The sequence below is a fragment of the Eufriesea mexicana genome, unplaced genomic scaffold (assembly GCF_001483705.2).
Source record: "Eufriesea mexicana isolate 0111107269 unplaced genomic scaffold, ASM148370v2 scaffold294, whole genome shotgun sequence".
Taxonomy (NCBI): domain Eukaryota; kingdom Metazoa; phylum Arthropoda; class Insecta; order Hymenoptera; family Apidae; genus Eufriesea; species Eufriesea mexicana.
The window spans coordinates 1,431,062-1,450,641 of NW_016908489.1; the positions used below are offsets into that span (position 1 = coordinate 1,431,062).

General features: G+C 42.1%; 3 protein-coding genes across 5 annotated transcripts in view; 2 read left to right on the forward strand and 1 right to left on the reverse strand.

Annotated features, from left to right (window-relative positions):
- Window positions 1–11,829, forward strand: part of LOC108556064 (Ankyrin-repeat, SH3-domain, and Proline-rich-region containing Protein) — a 117,439-nt gene extending 105,610 nt beyond the window's left edge. For all 3 annotated transcript variants that reach the window (XM_017911983.1, XM_017911981.1, XM_017911982.1), the window contains 7 exons: window positions 6,606–6,853; window positions 7,348–7,849; window positions 7,955–9,485; window positions 10,214–10,990; window positions 11,067–11,233; window positions 11,324–11,523; window positions 11,687–11,829. In XM_017911983.1, coding sequence (XP_017767472.1) covers window positions 6,606–6,853; window positions 7,348–7,849; window positions 7,955–9,485; window positions 10,214–10,990; window positions 11,067–11,233; window positions 11,324–11,523; window positions 11,687–11,722 — 3,461 coding nt within the window. In that variant the 3' untranslated portion in view covers window positions 11,723–11,829. The remainder of the gene's footprint in view (window positions 1–6,605; window positions 6,854–7,347; window positions 7,850–7,954; window positions 9,486–10,213; window positions 10,991–11,066; window positions 11,234–11,323; window positions 11,524–11,686) is intronic.
- A 2,082-nt stretch (window positions 11,830–13,911) lies between these two features.
- On the reverse strand, window positions 13,912–15,273 carry LOC108556066 (uncharacterized). The gene is made up of 5 exons (XM_017911985.1): window positions 15,165–15,273; window positions 14,914–15,094; window positions 14,395–14,842; window positions 14,097–14,323; window positions 13,912–14,020 (listed from the first exon to the last, which is right to left on the reverse strand). The coding sequence occupies exons 1-5, from the start codon at window positions 15,271–15,273 to the stop codon at window positions 13,939–13,941; spliced, it is 1,047 nt and encodes a 348-aa protein (XP_017767474.1). The 3' UTR covers window positions 13,912–13,938.
- Window positions 15,274–16,206: 933 nt separating this feature from the next.
- Window positions 16,207–18,898, forward strand: LOC108556065 (ESF1 homolog). The gene is made up of 7 exons (XM_017911984.1): window positions 16,207–16,900; window positions 16,981–17,156; window positions 17,225–17,332; window positions 17,394–17,594; window positions 17,663–17,885; window positions 17,964–18,706; window positions 18,794–18,898. Exons 1-7 carry the CDS (start codon window positions 16,207–16,209, stop codon window positions 18,896–18,898), a joined length of 2,250 nt encoding a protein of 749 aa, XP_017767473.1.
- Window positions 18,899–19,580: the final 682 nt, after the last annotated feature.

The following is a 19,580-nucleotide window of genomic DNA, read 5'->3' on the forward strand; positions in this document are numbered from 1 at the left end:
GATACCCGAGAATCGGTCGGATTAACTCGCGATTCTTCCCGCTTCAGAAATCAACCCTTCCCTCGAAATCAACAACCCCCCTCGTTATCGATCTATCGGTGCTCTCGCTCACAAAAGAAGATCGTACTCTCCGAGATGGGGCCCGTGGTGTCACCCCGAAATGTCCCTGACAGAGCGAGATCGAGCGATTTTCTCATCCACTCGGCCCGTAATCAAAGACGGCCGCGCGCGCCAGCGATGGCTGCTCGACGACAGGAAGATTGGGCAGGGTGGCTGGATAGAGTTCGATCAGGCCACGCCGTATCGGAGACATACATTGGCGTATCAGAAATCCATTGGATCGGCGTAGACACGGAAAACACGGTGTATCCACGGCACGGATGCCGAGAGGCGTATCGAATCTCGAGCCCGCGCGACAGCCGGGAACACCAGCGAGAGTTCGCGAGCCGGTGCATACGGCCAGAATTCGATAATGGAATTCTAGGTCATCGGACAATCGCGCCACGCGACGATACATCATTCCCTCGCCCTCTCAGGCCACCTCTGTCTCTTCGCCGAGATTATGTAGCCGAGGCTTACGCGATCGGTCCACAGCCTCGCGGGTTAATTTTAGACCAACTTCATCCGCGAATACCGCGGTCCGCTCTCGTGAATCGCGATAATTCCCGAGAACAGATGGGACCGATCGTTTCATCCGGTCAGAAGACATGTCCTCGAGGCTTCACAGCACAGGAACACGGTTTTCTCGTAGGGAAACGGGTTCCCAGGGTGTAGGGTGTTGAATCAGAGAGGGCGAGGGTAGGCAAAGAGTCGGTCTTTCGGTATCTTTGATTGATAGTCGTTTTCTAAAGGGCGTATTCTAGCCGGAGAAAATCGGGAAAGCTTCTGAAAAGATCGAGAAAGTTCCGTAAAACGAGAGCCCTGTTTCCGAAACTTCCTACAAGTTCCCGAGTTTTCTTTGCCTCTACTTCCACCCCGGGCGAAAGGGTGCTTAGAGAAGTTGAAACGGAATGGCGAAAAATTTGATCACCTATCGGAGATGACTATTCACTACGCGCTTATCTCGTTAAAAATATGCAAACTGGGAAAGTGGAACTTTGTCGGAGAACAGGTTCGATGAGACACCACTGTGTTCTCCCTCTCTCGAGATTATTAGAATTTTCGTAACGAAGAAGCGGTTTAGCTAAGGAAATAAACCCCCTGCGTTAAATTTCGAGTCACCCCGTGTATAAATAGGAGCCCTTCTGTCACCTCTCATGATTACTTACGCGAGATGATTCGCGAGTCCAAGAACAAGGGTAGAATCTTCCTACTGGATTTATCGTTTCACCCCAATGTCGGATTTCTCGACTCGCAACATCGATGATCGATACCAACCCCTGGACGATCGATCGTGCACAGAACCGAATCGGTATGGAATCCTCGTCCCATTATATCCACCATTCCTATTCTTAAGACTCCTCGTTTCGATTTCAATTTAAAACTTATCGCTTCGCAAATGAAATACTGCCGCTATTATTCGAGCTGCCGGCGTGTTCGCGGTAAACGGTAAGAAGTTTCTAAATTTCGCGGAAACTGCAGTCGTGGAAAGGACGGTTTCCGGTGAAAACTCGGACGGAAAGTCCCCGTCCGCTGCCGAGAGACGTGGGAAATCGTGTCGAGTTTGCATAAGACCAGTCCCCGATGAATCGGAGAAGTATAATAGTTGTCGGAGAAGTGGCCACTTGCCGATAGTCCGATCGGTCCGAGGTTGCAATTACCACCGGAAGGGCCAACGTTCTCGGCCGCGTTCGAGGCGTAATTCCATACGTGCGTCGGGACCTCGCGAAATCGATAATCACCGCCGCCCTGCGACCACAATGACAACGTAAATCAACCTCGAGGCGATTAATAGAGTCCGGTATGTTCGAAAGAAGATTCGCGTTAATTATTCGCCAGGGGTAACAAGGTTACTACGAACGAGCCGCGAATGGCTGCCATTTTTAACCTCGCGCGGAGGACGTCGGGAAAAAATGGCGTGCGACATAAACGCGAGGACATGGTTAGATTTCCTATCGAAAACTGTTCCTCGCTTCGCAATTTTATCGAGATAATTTTAACCCTTTGCACTCGAGAGGTGACCCTCCGTCACCATTTCGTAAAATTTGGAAGATCGATATTAATTAATATATCAAATTTAATGCAATGTAACAGTGTGCAAAGTATCGAAATCAAATAATTTTACAATTCTATTATTATACAATTCTTTATTTACTGCTCAAAAAAGTATCGTCAGTTTTTTAATAGAGAATCTTTGATTTTCTACTCTTTTCTAACCAAAAAATCGTCGAGTGCAAAGGGTTAACTTCCGAATGAAAGAGGCAAGATGGCGACGATATCGAATTTCAACCAGCCGATCGATTCGTTCCGCGAGCGACAATTTTAATTCGTCAACATCCTCTTAAAGAACTGGAAATAACTTTTCCGCGTATTTATTAATCCGCTATATACCACGAACGTTTGCGCCACCACCCGGAACCTCCGTGAAAGATTGAAACGAGACTCGAGAAAGTGGAACGTAAACTCCGCAGCGTCCCCCTGTGCACGGAAGTTAGCCAGGCCCTAGGAATAATTGTTAACCAGTCGGTTCCGTGTTCCCAGCACCGAAACCGCAGGGACACGCAAAGTTTTTCGCGGAAATCGGCGAACGTGTTGAAGAGGAACTCGCGCGATAGCGCTGCCGGCGTTTAATTAAATGGCAGCCTTTTAATTGCTGCATACAATTAAACGGCGAGGATTCATCGATGCGAGCGTGGCTGTTGTTGTTGCGTCGTTTATCGAACGATATCTCCTCGCGTCGCTGCTAACGACTATTGCATCTTTAATCGCGCAACAATATCAATCGAACACGTTCCACGCAGTCGGTTCCAATTATTCGAACGCTCTCGCAGTCTTTTATCGTCTAGAGCCAACTTTGCCCCTGCCATCGACGCTGGTCCATGGATTTTCGAAAATGTTCCTACACCAGTGAGGGTTCCATGGACTCCTGCATTCGCTTGCTTCGTTCCCCTGTAAACCGAGTATCTCCAAAGTCGAACTTGTTGCATCGTTCGTCGAACGACGCGTCGCGGCGTCTGCCTGCCAAGCTGCTAACGAACACTGCATCTTTAATCGCGCGATACATCGGTTAAACGAGCTCTACGCGATCGATTCCAATTTGTCGGACCTTTTCCCAGTTTCCCATCGTCCAGACGAGTCGACTCGGACTCTTGTGCGATCTAAATTCTGTCATTTAGTCCTGTGCCATAGGTGTTTAATGTCAACGGCAGACATCCGAGGTGCCACTACCCTCACTCGTTGGGCATACCAAACAAAATCTGATCCCAACTTTCCTTTCATATCCATCTCATGTGCCGTAAGAGTGTCCCGAGGTCTGGTCCGCCAAGTGACATGTCAGTTGCGGATCGAATCGTGATTTTATTAAAAAACAAACCCCTCCTGGCCCTGTGGGAACAGAATGGGGTTGGACACGATGTACCCTCAGCCACCTCCTCCACTTCGGCTTAAGCCAAATGCCTCTTGTGTCAATACGTCTTTCATGGCCCGCAGGCCAATGCTCATAGCTCGGGTAAGGTGGGGTCGCTGCTCCCCAACAGCGTGCACCATCGCTGCCCTGCCTTAAGGTTTCCAGAGATAGTATCGCTGAATTCGCGGACCTCGAGAACACCGTCGCCATTTTGGCTCCCGTTTCCCCGTTGAAACGAATTCAAGTCGAACTACCCTCGATTCGTGTCGTTAAACGTTGCTCACACCTCGCGTGGAAATTCGGGAAGTCCGGGAGCGCGCGTACGAGGCTAAGATCCAAGAACCGAATTACCGGAGGTCGGGTTCCAAAGAGCAAAGTTCCGGCCGAGTCTAAGCTGCTGCCGCTTTTATAAAGCTGCAGCACACCTAGTTACCGTGTTATTTTCCAATTTTCGTGCGAGCAACGCCACCGAAAGCGGCAAATTGCCACAGTTTTTGGCGCCACTTCAGCGACCGAGTTCTCCGCAGCGAGAATTTCGGTTCGCAGCCCTCTGGCGCGGCATAATTTCCAAATTAGCCGTACAAGCAGCCGCGATACACGCTGTGCTTCGACTGTTGGTAATTCGCGAAAGAGCCGAGCTCTCGCCGCGGAATATCTGTCTCGCGATTCACGAGCGTGGCCCGAGAGGCAATAATCCGAATGCTGGCAAGGGGGAGAAGAATGGGAAGAAGAATAAGACGGCGAAGCCAGGGGGGTAGAGAATGGAAATGGAAAGTCTAATAAGGCGTGGCCGAGGGCCGATCGTTCCTTTTCTGCGGAGCAACGCGACAAAAGCTCGCTCTCTCCCCCCTTCCGCGCGTCTCCTCTTCATTTTTCCGTCCTCGACGTTTCCCAGGCGTGTCGCCTATTTTCCCTGGCCGCTTTCCACCCGCGGGAAATGACGGTAAGGCGGTCAAAGGCCTGCGAACCAGTTGCCCGATTTTCGCTAGCCCGGCTCTCTCCTTCGAATTAAACGCGAGCTGCTTTAACACGGTGCGAGATTTCTGAAGATTTCCACTGAAAGACGTCGTCGGAGAATGAAAGTAGAGACCTAGGGGGGTGCTTGGGTGGAGACTGCAGGCAGTTCCTAGCGCGTATACTTAAATTCCCGAACCTCTCGCAGAGGCAACGCGCGTTCTGAATGGGAAAGCTTCGATCGGATATCATGCTCGATAACGCGTTCTAAAAGATTCGAGGAATAATTCTAGGATGCCCCATCCGTGATGCCGGTGGGACGTTATAAACCGGTGATCCCGAGGAAAAGACGAGCTTCTTCGGCCCCGTTCCGTAGCAGTTTAATTCCTTACCCTCGACTACCTCCGTCCTCCGCGTATGAATTCTCCGGGGGTTTTCTAATTACGTCAAGCAGAGTTCTACGGCTGCAATGGACCGAGAACGCTTAAAATTCTCTGGCCTGGTACGTCGGAACGAGCAGGTTCGCAATAAGCGTCACCGTGCAGCAGGGAAATGAGACACCGGAGACAAATAAACGAAACGGGACCAGTCGAATCGCGATCCTCGAGCTCTGCGTTCCACGCGAGAGACGCTGGATGTATCGGGACGAGGAATCGTCCTCCTCGGGACAACCTTCCGTACTCGCAGGATACGTGCACGGTACATGCAGTATGAGCATCGTACGCGAGCTTTCGAGGCAATTGTTGCGCGGCGGTATCGAGACGAGACAGACGTGCGCGGTCGACTGGCTCCGACGACGCGACGTATTCCGGCGAACCGAGCTGGAAAACTCGAGACAGCCTCGCCTGCAGCTCGAAAGAACGACGACCGTTGGCAAGATCGAGGGGATGAGACGGTTGGATACGGTCGATTTGGTGGGAAAGCGAGTCTCCGGATAATTGGAAGACTTTCGAAAAAGCTAAATTGATCGAGATCGGGCAAGGCTTGACGATGATTGATTCGCTGCGAGTCAAACCGTGCGCGACGAACAGACCTCCGCTCTAAGTGGATTAAATTTCGATTAATCTCGATCTAGGATTTTAATGAAGCGCACGCTGTACCGTCGCGTCGAATGCTATCGTCGAACTTGGTAAAATTTAAACGAGTAGGCGATTAGGTTAGTCGAGCCCCGCGAATTCTGCGAAGGAAAAAGGGAGCCCTTGGTCTCTGTCGTCCTTCTCCGAACCCGGTAGCTCGTTCGAGGCTCCCCCGAGTTCTCGAGCGGGTCGAGAGATCCACATCCATCGTCGGTAATTCAATGTACGACTCGCGGCGTGGATCCCGCGCGACGAGAAAGCGGCCTCGAGCAGCTCGCGGCGGATAACGTTGGAAAGTTGGAAAAAGAGCCAATTAAAGGAATGATTTACGAGGGACACGGCGGGGATTCGCGTTACGCTTCGACGTGGCTCGCTCGGACAATTAGCCGCTGAATTATTTCGCTGTTCTCGGAACAAGAACGAAGTAAAGTCATTGAGATGGGAAAACGGGGCCGAGAGATCTTTGTACGATCGTCATTTTCGCGGTCAGCGGGGAGAAGCCCGGCCGGAAAGCGTCGTTTCTTCCACGAGAAAGAATTCCTCTATTTCCAACGCGAGGCTTTCTCGTGCTCGCCGAGAGCAGACGATTATTTGTCGTTTCACCTCGGATCTGCTCCACGTTTTCGATTGGGCCCTGTTCCCGTCCAGTGTCCGCCAAGGTGGAGAGAAGATAACGTGGTCCCACGGAGATTAAGTCGAGAAGATCACGGACGAATCGGAGAACGAATAATTAAAAGTTTCATCCGTGCCCCAATTATTGCCTTGCTGGGTCAAACGGCCGACCCGTTTCACCTGGCCAGGCTTCCGCCGTGTCTCTGCAAGGATATCGAATCAGTTTCATACTCTCGTACTTCGCTCGGACGTCAAACCCGAGGAAATAGATCGGAGACACAGGAGACGCCGAGATGGAGGAACGTTATCCCTTTTCCAGGGACATTGCTCGTCGGATAAACGAGTTTATGGGAGAAAGGGGATGACGATGGAGAATGCGTCGCCGATACGAATTCCCTCGAGTTTGTAAATAAAGGTTCATACCCGTTGTAACGTCTTTCTTCGTTTAATCTTCACAGCCTCGGACCTGGACTGCATAAGGGCGCTGTTCAACGAGAAAGAGAAGGAGCTCTCTCTGGCGGTGGCGAAGGTCGAGGAGCTGACGAGACAGCTCGAGGAGCTACGGGGCCGGCAGAACGCGGCCGGGACCGGAAGCGGAGGCGGTGGCGCCGGAGGCGTCGGTGGCGGAGGCGTTGGCGGCGGCGGCGGCGGACACTTGTCGACACCGGCCAGCGCCGAGCTGGAAAAACTCAGAAGGGAGCTTATGGTGAGCCCTTTAACCCTCTCTGGCCTTTTCTCTCCGTAGCTGCGCGATTCCGGATCGCGGCTCCCATTTGCAGTAAATTGTAACTCCAACTTCCGAGGCAGAATAGTTGAAGAACCGGCTAACGGCTGCCAACTGAGTGCTTACCTGCCGGACAGAATTTTCGTGCTTTCTTAAACTAACGGTTGAACGTTGGAATTTTTGGGGAAATTTCTTACTTGAGAAAACCTCGTAGACGTAGAATCGTTGTTTCTTCCTTTATTTTTCCTCCATCAGGGGTTGCGCGTAAATTTGCAGCTGCGTTATCCTCGAGATGTTTATAGTAGAATGGAATTCGAAGATAGCCTGGATAGTTAGGGCAGTGATCCGGTAGACGGAGCTGCCGAGTCTCGAGTTTCTATTAAGATAAATTTTATTGAGCGCTTTCACGGCTAGCCAACGTCCAGCGAACGTTCCACGGGGATTCGGATAAATTCCTTCTCTCTTTTCGCCAACAGTACCGTAATAAGATGAACGAGCAGCAGAACCAGGTGGTATCTCAGCAACGGTTAGCCCTTGCACAACGACAGGCGGAAATGGCGTCGATAGACGCGAGGATAGCTCAGCTTCAGGGTCGTCTTCAGCGTAAGAGAGCCTTGAATCAGCGACTGAGCCAGCAGCTGGGCTCTGGGAACCGCACGAACGCGAACACTGGGTTCACGGAATCGAAACTGGACTTCAACGCCGGGGGAAAGTCCAGGCCAGCTGGGAACATAGCCGCCATTGAACCATACTCCCACATACCGAACGACAACGATTTTAATCTGAACAAAAACGATCCCAAGTACCAGACACTGCCTTACAACACCAAGTTCACGGTGAACTTCAAGGCTGCTGAGGATGACGTTAATAAAAATAAGATTCAACACTCGGCTAGCGCTTCTCAGCTGGGCCAGAGGGCGGCTTTCCAACAGTTTGGACATCAGATAGCTCATAGCCAGTCCCAGTCGCATATTCAAGGTTGGTAGTTTCAGAATAACCCGTTCAAACAGCCCTAAGGATTGCTCTAAATTTCATTTCTAGAGGTACGAGTTTGACTAACCGTGATTCGATCAATGTCCTCAGGCCAATCGCAGTTGCTAGGCACGAATCAACAGCAGCACAATCAGAACCTGTCCAATCAGCCCGTGAACATGCAACAGACCTGCAACAACAACAATAACAATAACAACAACACCAACAGCACGAATAACAACCTGATCAGTTCGTCGCACAACTTCAGCCCGGAGGGTCTGTCGCAAAATCTTCGGATTCATCATCAACAGCAGCAGCAGCAGCAGCCACAGTCGCAGCAACAACAGCAGCAGCAGCACGGTAACGTTCAACAGAAGCAACACAACGTTGGTTCGTCGGCGTCGAATCTCGGCACCACGGTGTCCATCACCCAAACCCAGAATCACAGAAACCTGCAAACACATCAGAAACCGGTATCCAGCGTGGCGCCAAGCTTCTCCGTGAAGTCTCAGATCTATCAGACTTCCTCTACGAAGATCCATCCTGTGATGCCGCAAACGTTGAGTCTGATATGCCGTGGACACAACAACGCGCAAAATTTCGTTGGTCTGAGCACCCAGAGCAACCAGCAGCAATCGAACCAGTCTGTTCCTACCAGCCAAACACCCAACCAGGACCAGAATTACACCTCGAGGCACAATTATCCTGGAATCCAACACTCCACGCAAGCAAACACCCACGTGTCCTCGTCTTCGGTATATCAGACTCAAAACTCTCCTAATCCACCGTCGACCATTCACACGTCGTCCAGCGGGACCAGCTTTGGCAACTCGGTTCAGAGGTACAATCAGACTCAACCGTTAACCAGCCCTACGTCCAGCAACGAGCAATCCGACAAGGTAAAGTTTGAGCAAGGAAAAGGCCAAGAAAAATTCGAACATGTCCTCCCGGCTAAACACGAACAGCAGAGGTACGAGCCTAACCAGGTGTTCAAGTACGATCCTCATCAGATAAAGTACGACCAGCATTCCAAGTATGATCAGCACGGGAAATACGAGCAGACCAATCAGCCGACGAAACTGTACGAGCAATCGAACAAGCACGAACAAACTGGCAATCAGACCAACAAATACGACAACGTGTCGAAGATCGAGCAGGGAAAGTACGAATCCGGCCAGACTAAACACGAACAAATTCACGGAACAAAGTATGATCCTAATCAGAATACTCAGCAATACGGCAAGCACGATCAGCACGAGGTGAGACCGTCGGTGAAGTACGAACACAATACAGGATTCAAACACGAATCCTCGAACAAGTACGATGCTGGGGGGCAGCAGTTCAAGCAGGAACCGGTAAAGTTCGAAAATAATCAGAACAAATTCGAACAGAGTTCCACGACGAAGCACGAGCACAACGGGAAGTTCGAGATCCCGGCAAAGACTGCGGAGAAGCCGTTCGAATTCGATAGGTTGAAGAATGAGAACGAGAGGAAGAATATGGGAGAGGACAAGACGAAACCAGCACTACCTCCGAAACCGAGCAAACCAAACCCTCCACCGCGACTGACTCACCATGAGAAAGTGGATAACTCGAACGATGGAATCGGCGACTGCAAGAACAATTTAGGAATCAGTCCGAGGTTTGTGCACTGTTTGATTATCGTTTGATACGTACTCGAATTTCAATTTCCAGTCGAAAGATTCGATACCTGCTTCGAATTTCAATTTAATTCTCTCAATTCGGGCTTGAATTTTTCAACTGAAATTTAAACCATACCGAGGGACCACTGCTCAATGTGAAACTGTCGGATAGATCAGGGATTTTGGGCACAGCGCGTAAAAACGATTACCGGGTTAATTATAAATGTTAATTAGTTCGTGATCGATTTGGCCGGTGAATCGAAGCCTGTCTCGAATAATAGACACCAAAATAGAACCACTACCGTGCAGCTGAGACAACAGCTTAGTGCTCGCGAGCTCTCCGATCGATCGAGGCTGGATCTAAGTTCCTGCTTCCTGGTCGTTTCCCCTAGTCATCGTCGAATCGCGCGCTTTTCATTCTTTCAATACGCATCGTTCCTCGAAACTGTTTAGTGACCAACAGGACTTTCGGGCCAAAATACGGATGATCGATTCGAATTGGGCTAGACAACCTGCGAAAAGTACCGAAACTCGGGTAAATCTGCTACCTTCGATTAATTCAGACCCTTCCTCCGATGTAATAGCTGCTCCATAATTTCTCCGAGTTCCCTGGCCCAAGAATTGCCCACATCGGTCATACTGTTCCAATTAATCCACCTTCTTCGACAAGCACAATCCTCGAGCTGCTTCGTCATCCTAACTGACGTTTCCACTGAATCCTTCACAGAACAGAGAAAGAAGAAGACGTGCCGCCGATACCCACTTCCGAACCGCCGGAATCACCAACGGAAACCCAGTTCGGCAACCATCAGATCATCAAAGCCAGGCCTCTTACCCTGAAAAAGGCGCCGATCTCCGAGCAACCGAAACTCCGTTACGCCAAGTCGAATGTCCACGTGTCGATAAATCGACGGATTGAAATGCCACCGGCCTTTCTGTTCCCGGAAACCGAGATTCCAGCGGACCTGATGCAAACGGAACAGCAGCAGCAGCAGCAACAGCAACAGCAGCAGCAGCAGCAGCCTCAGCAGCAGACACAGATCATCGACACGACGGACAACTGCAAGAAGAGCGGATCCATCATCAACGAGGACGTGATTAGCAACGAGAAATTGGAAGAAGCGGACATCATCGACGCGTTGAATGTCATCAACATTGAGGACAAGGCGAAGGCGAAGGATTCTGAGAGAAGAACGGAAGTGGAGGTCGATGCAAAGAGCAACGAGGTGATGAGGAGGAAGAAAGGCAACCTGAAGTCCAGCACAGGAAAGGCGAACCTCTCGAGGAGGGTTTCCTTTGATCCTCTGGCTCTTCTGTTGGACGCTAGCCTCGAAGGTGAATTAGAATTGGTGAAGAAGACTGCTAAAGAAGTGGCGAATCCTAGTTCAGCCAACGATGAAGGGATCACTGCCCTTCATAATGCCATTTGCGCCGGACATCTAGAGATCGTTAAGTTTCTGGTAGAGTTTGGCTGCGACGTGAACGCTCAGGACAGCGACGGATGGTAAGAGAAAGCCATTTTATTTTGATCCTACACCTGCAGTCTTCGATCTTTGTTTCATCAGTCGATTTTATTATAGGACGCCCTTGCACTGTGCTGCAAGTTGCAATAATTTATCCATGGTGAGATTCCTAGTGGAGCATGGAGCTTGTATATTCGCCACCACCCTCTCTGACCATGAAACAGCAGCGGAGAAATGCGAAGAGGACGAAGAAGGCTTCGACGGCTGCTCGGAATACTTGTACAGTTAGTACCGATTTCGACAAGTAGCAGGATATCTCTTAAATTCGCAAAGTTTTATCGAGTAATTTCAACGAGCTTTGTATCGCGTCGCAGGTGTCCAAGAGAAGCTCGGAATCATGAACAATGGTCAAGTGTACGCAGTGTTCGACTACGAAGCACAACACAGCGACGAGCTCACTTTGAAGAACGGTGATTCCTTAGTTGTTCTTCGAAAGGGCGATGACAATGAAAGAGAATGGTGGTGGAGCAAACTGGGACACAAGGAAGGCTACGTACCTCGAAATTTACTTGGCGTAAGTTGTTGAAGTACCCACGATGAGAACCGAGGAAATACGACCTGTAGATAATAAAAAGAAAATATTAATATAGATTGAACCTTGAAGTGTCCCTGGAATTACCTTATCTTATCCTTGATAGCCGTACCTGTTTTATAATTTGCTTAATTGGTTCTTACAGCTGTATCCAAGGGTGCAACCGGCAAAGGTGGACTGAAGCGCGTCTCAGCCGGCGAACTCGTAATATTCGATGATTCATTACCACAGTATTCGATTCGCAGCTTTATCTCGTTAAGTATCATAGTTGCATCGTCGCATTACAGATCGTTATCTTAATTTAATCGCGCCCCATTGTCATCCGAACGAAGCGAGCCAAACGTTCTATATAGTTTTTTTTATATTCTTTTTCTTTTCTGTAACACCGAAACGAAGAATATTAGTATCGGGCACGGGTCATGGGTAAATTATGTAACATAATAAACGATAAGGATATAATTAAGTAACAGAAAAATCGGAAGAACGTTAAACTAGATTTTATACACGCGGAAAATTAATTCGTTCTTCTGTTTTCTGGCCCATACCTATATATTCCTTTTCCTTTTTAAGATCATCGAAAATCTTCGAAGAAACGTCACTTTGATTATTACGATGTCAGGTAAAAATTAATCAGGTAAAAAGAATTTCACTGTTTTTACCCGTGATTCCGCTTTTAGTCCCACGACTTGTATAGTTCAGAGTTGGAACGTTCTCGTTTTACCATCACTTTGCGTCGCTGTGAAGATCGTTCAAAAAGTTTCTTCTAGCGTTCAGCCTGTCCGAGACTCGGTTCAAAATGTCCGATTAGGAACCGATGCAACTTCATTCATCTTCGAATCAAGATAAACGCAGATTTCATTTCGTTATTTAAGAGACAATGTTTATTTACGATATTTAAAGTAACAGTAAACGGTAACAGTTTCCTTTTTAAACTTAAGAAGCACTTTCCATTTAATTACGCATCGTTTCCATTTTCTCCTTGAGGGAAAATCCCGAAACTTTTTGAACGATTTTCCAAGTTCGTCGAAAAACGTGACTCTTACTTTTACGTATATTGCGCGAAACGTTCTACATAAGCAACGTAGGCATACTTAAGACACGTTTGATTTGTTTCACCTAAATGTCCCTATTTAGATGAAGTCAGATTATTGTTGCGCTCATTGTTACGTTTTTATTCGTCTAGTGGAATTTTCCAAGTCCGACCGAGCTAATTTCGGATTTCGAAAATGTTCCTAAGAGTGATGTATAATGTAATCTTGCCAATACGCACCTCTTAAATGATCCTTTTTAGAAACAAAATAAGAAAGAAAATTAAGAATTTTGCGCTCGCAAGCAGGAGGGAGATCGGAATAATCTCAATGGTGGTACACAATCGTGTCCAACGTTCTTTTTTTTTTCTTTTTTTTCTCCGTTGTTTGAGAAGTAGTACCCATCAGTGCGATTGAGAATCTCTAAGTAATCGACTTAACACTTGACTAGACACTTGTATAATTGATTAATTATTGCCTAGGAAAAATTCAGAGGACCCGATCAGAAAGATTCTGAGTGCATTGTTATACTGTCTAAAAAAAAAAAAAAATGTGTACAGGTACGTGAAACGAAATTTGACACGGTTCTCAGAATGTTTCTGACGTCTACATACACACGTCACACCTACACACGCGCGCGCAAACACATACACAATACACACATACCACACCCGTAAATGAAGTATGTGCCTTTCAGAAGTAATAATGGATATATTATGTAAGAATGCATGATATATTATGACGAATAAATTGTTTTTAATAGAAATCAGTTTAGATGTACGTTTATTGTCATGAAATTATACAGGCGAAGAATTGTACCAACGAAGTAAGTATCGTCCTTAAGTATTTTTGACAAAATACACGCAACATATATTAAAAGAACGTTAAAACCACATAAATACTTTAAAAGAATGTGTCTGCCGTAAGTAAATTATAAATAATAAAGAACTAACGGTATGCGCGTCTAAAATAAGTTACCTTGTACTACTGATAACGTAATATCTTCTTTAAGCAATGTTCCTCGTTGATGTAATATTAATTATAGTTGCAAAATTTATAAAATGTCAAGTATCTCAAAACAATTAATACAAATCTAATATAAAAATATCATTTGAATATCTTAAATACTCTTAACATTACTACATTAATACCGGTCCATATGAATCTCATTATTTTACTTGAAGTTGTTATAAAAAGATATAGTAAAAAAAAATATAGTTAATCTAACTGGCAACTGTTAAGACTCTTGCAAAGTCTTTACATCACAATCAGGATTAAAATTTATGCATATATTAAAAATATATATGTATATAGAGCTAATGTTTATAATACGTATGGCCTCCTTAATGTTATTGATGTAGAAAAATGTTTAAGTTTCATTATTTTTTACTTCGTTTATCAGCTGCAAACAAACTTTTAAATCGTCGTAATCTCCAACCATGGTATCGAGTCTATAAACAATTCAATAAAATAATGCAATATCTTTTATGTTAAACAAAACAAAAATCAAATTTCTTTTATCAATACCTGTCAGCAAACATATCCAATACAGTACTCATGAAATTTCCTTTCTTCAAACCTTGAGAACAAAAATGTGTCAAATTTTTAAAACATTTATGAGTCAAATTACAAAGACTTTGATTTTCTCCTTCATGTAGCTGCTTTGTAACATTCCATGCTGCGTACACATAATGCATTACTGATATCCAGTGTTGTGATTCTATAAGTCTTTTTCCTTGATCAATAATAGCTTTCTGTGTACAATCAATATAACATTAATAACAAATTAAAATGAAAAGATATACAAAAATTAAAGTCATTGCACCTGAAAAGCATCTAAGTGAATGTGAATGTGACTGTCAGATAAATCATCCATGTTAGATGACACAATACTGGCTAGTATATTTTGCTTCAAATTGTTTAATGTATCAATTAATGGTTGTATATCAGCCATAGGCATTTTTCTTAACAAAACATTACGTATTTTTTCATTTTCACGTAAAAGACCATCTTCTTGCATAGAAACCAAATCCATAATCATGTGCACTAACTGACCATGACTAAGACCTCTCAAACCATTTAGTAAATTGCCACTAAAATACCTTTGTGAATGATTACTATCCAATGAACTTTGTAACTTTTTTTTCTTCTCTGGTGTTGTAAATTGTAACTCATTATTATCACCAAGAGAGAGCCTTTTTCTAGGCGTACTTCTCAATACCATACTTGATTTTGATGGACTTTTCACTGGAGTGCGATCTTTAGAACTTAAACTACAATAAATTCACTGTATACTTCTGTATAACAATCTTAAAAAAAGAATAACTGAAATGACATTTTTTACCTAAAGAGACTATTTCTTTTACAAGTATCAACATCAGGAGACCAAACTATGGTGCTACGACGACGTCCCCGTTTTTGGATAACCAATTCATCAGGACTAGGTGCAGGGCTCCAAGAGTCAGAGCCATGACGACTATTTAAAAAATTATCCATTGCATTAACTTCAGTAGAAATTGCCTCTCCTAGAACACATGAATTGATACTAAAAACGAGTAATCAAGAGGTAGTCGATGAAAAATGTCAGGAACGTACCAGGCGAAGCAGAATTGTTGACAGGAATCACTGCTAAAGCTTGACGAGAAAATCTCCTACGCGTTCCATCTGGTCTTCGTAAAAAATCTCTGGTTGTTGGAGTATTCATTTCTCTCAGTATAACGAAGAATTCTTCATTCAAACACAAGAGTAATTTATGTTATTATCAAGAAATGATTAATGAAATATGGTACATGAAGTGTCAACACTATTCTGTGTCAGAAACATGATATTTTACTTCCTCACATGTTTTATTGAGAACGAAATGAAATTACTATCTGCAAATTTATACAAAATATATATAAAATCAAAAAGAACACCAAAATTACGGAAAAAACGATCACGGTGATGCGTCAAACATAGCTGTAATAAACAGGACAGGAAAATGGCGGGAATGAATCTGATTGGTTTATTCTGATGTAGCGGAATATTAAATTTTATTATCCTACTTAAATGAAATTGTTTAATATTTACATGTTATGTATTTTTAACAATTATTTTTTCATCATTTGTAAGATTTTTTAATCTTATAGACATTTCTTCGTGTATTTGTATTTGTTTTCTAGTATAATTATCAATTATCAACCAAATTATCTTTAATTTTTAATAAAATTATTTTCCTTTATATATTAACAGTATACAATTACGACACAAAGAAAAAACACATTTTATCATTTGTAATAGAGTTAACGGTTAATCAGTAAAAAGGTACATTACAATACTTGATACTTTGTAAATAAGGTTATGTTAAGGGACGGTAATAAGCACATGGATAATTAAAGAAGAACGTCATTTCGTAAACGTAATTAATAATTTAAAACTCTACAAACTTTAAGGCACTTTACTTAAAAGTTTTACGATCGTAAATATTATAATATTAAATATTTTTCTGCTATAAATCGTTACAAACAATAGTAAAGTAAGTATAAAATATAAATATTTAAGATAAATAATATTTCTGTATTTTTCAATGCGTAAACTGCAAAAATATCTATAATTTTTACATAAAGAATGAAAACTAATTCATCATTTTTTATACAGCATGAGTGACTTATTAAATGATAAACGATTTGCTCACATTGCAAGGGACCCTAAATTTAAAAGAATCCCAAAAGCAGAGAGAAAAGTAAAAATAGATAAAAGATTTAAAAGTATGTTTAATGATAAAAAATTTACAGTTCAATATACTATAGATAAACGAGGTAGACCTGTAAATCAAACATCATCCGAAAATCTTAGGAAATATTATGATTTATCTAGTAGTGAAGATGAAGATGAGAAAGAACATGAAAGACCTAAACAACAAAAGAAAAATGAATCTAAAGATTATAAGAAGAAAGAAAATAAAGTTAATACAGTTTCTAAGTTAAATGAAAATTGTCCTGAAGTTAATGTAAATAAAAATGAAGATACTAATTCATCGGATAATAATTGTTTCTCAAGTAATGGAGAATTACTTAGAATTAAACCGAAAGAAGAATGTGATATAGATTCTGAGGAACAGAGTAATCTTGAATCTGATTCTGCATCTGATATAGATTATACAACATTAAACAATTTGAAAGCAGATTTAAAAGAAAGTAAAAAGCAATTGAATATTAGAAATAAATATGAATCTGAGAAGTTTTCTGATAAAGTTAAAAAAAAATTAAAAGATTTAAGTATAAATTATGCCAGAGGTGAAGGAGTTTTGATCACAGACAGTTCTTCTGATGAAGAAAGTTCTGAGGCTTCTGGTAATACATAATTAAGCAAATATGAATAAATAAGTAAATAATTTTATACAAAATTTAATAAAACTTCATATTAAAATTAGATGAAGAAGAGGTTGAACATAATTGGGGTGAATTAGACAAAGAGGCTGAAACAACAAATGAAATTACACATAGATTAGCAGTTTGTAACATGGACTGGGATAGATTACGTGCTGAAGATTTAATGGTTTTATTTAATTCATTCTTACCACTTGGTGGTTTTATTCATTCAGTTACTGTAAGCACAATTAACAAACAAGTAAAATAAGTATTTCCTGTTTAATTTTTATAGTAACACAATTTTAGATTTATCCATCAGAATTTGGTTTGCAACGTATGAAAGAGGAAGAGATTAAAGGTCCAAAGGAATTAACAGAAATTAAAGAAGAGGAAGAAATTGAAGATAAAAGTGATGTATGAATATTTTTTTGGAAATCCAAATAAAAGTATATAGCTTTAGAGTTTAATTTTACAGAACGAAGAGGGGTCTTCATATCACATGGAAAAATTAAGACAGTATCAATTAAATAGATTAAAATATTATTATGCTGTTGTTGATTTTGATTCTGCTGAAACAGCAAATAAAATTTACATAGAATGTGATGGTACAGAATATGAATCTACAGCAACAAAATTAGATCTTAGATTTATACCGGATGATATGGAATTTGATCAGGTATGCTGTTTAGTCTTTGTGCATATAAAATATATTCACTATATATGACCTTAAATGACTACTTTAAGACTCCAAAAGAGATATGCAGTAAACTACCAGAGCTTACAAAGTATAAACCAAGGCAATTCACAACCACTGCTTTACAACAAGTTAAAGTGCAGTTAACTTGGGATGAGACAAACCCTGAAAGAATGGAAATTGCAGAAAAACTGAATTCTGGGAAATTAAATGAAATTAATGAAAATGATTTACAAGCTTACTTAGCAATTAATTCAAGTGATGATGAATCAGGTAATATATATTTTCTAGTCTTTAGTATTTTATATTTTTAATATTTTATTAACATTTTCTTAATAGTAAAAGAAACAGAGCAACAACAGGAACAGGAACTGCAGGAAGATAAAAATGATTTGGAAAAGAAAGAACATACCGATCCAGTTGAAAAGTATAAAGCTCTGTTGAAAGAAATAGAAGAAAAAGAAGAATCAAAACAAAAGAAGGATGTTGAATTAGAATTTACTTGGGGTTTAGGCACAAAAGAAAAAGCTGAAAAATTAGTACAAGAAAGATTAAAGAAAGATCAAAATCTTACGCCATTTGAACAATACTTAGAAAAACGGAAAGAGAAAAAGAAAGCTAAACGAGAGGAGCGAAAAAAACATAAAGATACAGTTAATTCTGATGACTCAGATATACTTGATTCAGATAAAAATGCAAATAATAGAACATCTCATAAAAAGATAAACATTGCAGAAAATAATAATCTTGCTTCATCAAGCGATGACGATGAAGAACGACGTAAAGCTGAATTAGAACTTTTGTTAATGGATGAAAATCAAGATGGTAAACAGCATTTCAATATGAAAAAGATAGAGGAATATGCTACAATGACAAAATCTAAACAAAGACGAATAAATAAAAAGAAAAATGCGCAAGAACGAATAGAGGAGGATAACTTTGAAGTAAATGTACAAGATTCAAGATTTAATGCGTTATTCACATCGCATCATTTTAATATTGATCCAGCGGATCCACATTATAGGAAAACTAAAGGTACTGAAGCTTTAATTAAAGAAAAATTGAAAAGAAGAGCTGATAACGAACTTAATGAAGTAAGTAAAATTTATTCATGTGTACCTAAACTTAAAAGTGTATCACATAAACTTGTTTTTTCTCCTTTTTTCTTTTTAACATTTTAGGAAATACCTGCTAAAGAATCCAAAATGAAATCTAATGCAGAATTACAGAAATTAATTAAATCAGTGAAGAAAAATACTAAAAATATTACTAAACCAATAAAATAATTTTTGTATTAAATAAAAAATTGTTCTTTAATATTCCGCGTGTTTTTAATATTTTACGTATTTGTAATTACATACACGTTGAATTTTACAAATTCTAGCGTATATTTTTTGCATTTTATTCAAGCCATTTATATTTTATGTGTAACTATTTACTATTTTAAAAAATTCTGTTTTTTATGTAAATTAGTTATGATACTGTAAAATATTAAAGGTACAAAAGTCAATGACCTTAATACGAGTTTAATTTTCTAACCTTCTCAAAATAACATTCATAGGGGATGGCAACACTGAAATCTCTTCGTAACCAAATACATCGATGTACGAAGGGAACTCGCGGTAAAGAAAGTGGGGGGGCATCATCTAAGCATCTGGACGTTTAAGCGTCGCTTTGAGGAATGTTAAGTTAGCAGAAATGTATTTCAAAAACAACGGACAGTTCCCGAAGTTATAGGTTAGGTTAAGTGAGAATAGCATCTGTTATAAGACGATAGCGTTTTCGGTAGTAGTTCGCGCGCTCAATTTGTGAAAATCGATACAAGGCTGCTCTGGAGGGAAATTTTGGTTATGTATGCGAACCAAAGTGAAAACAAATAAACCTAAATGTCGCGATACATAAAAACTACTTGGTACAATGATACTGTGCCAACGAGTCAAAAACAGAAATCAAAAAATTGCAAAGAAT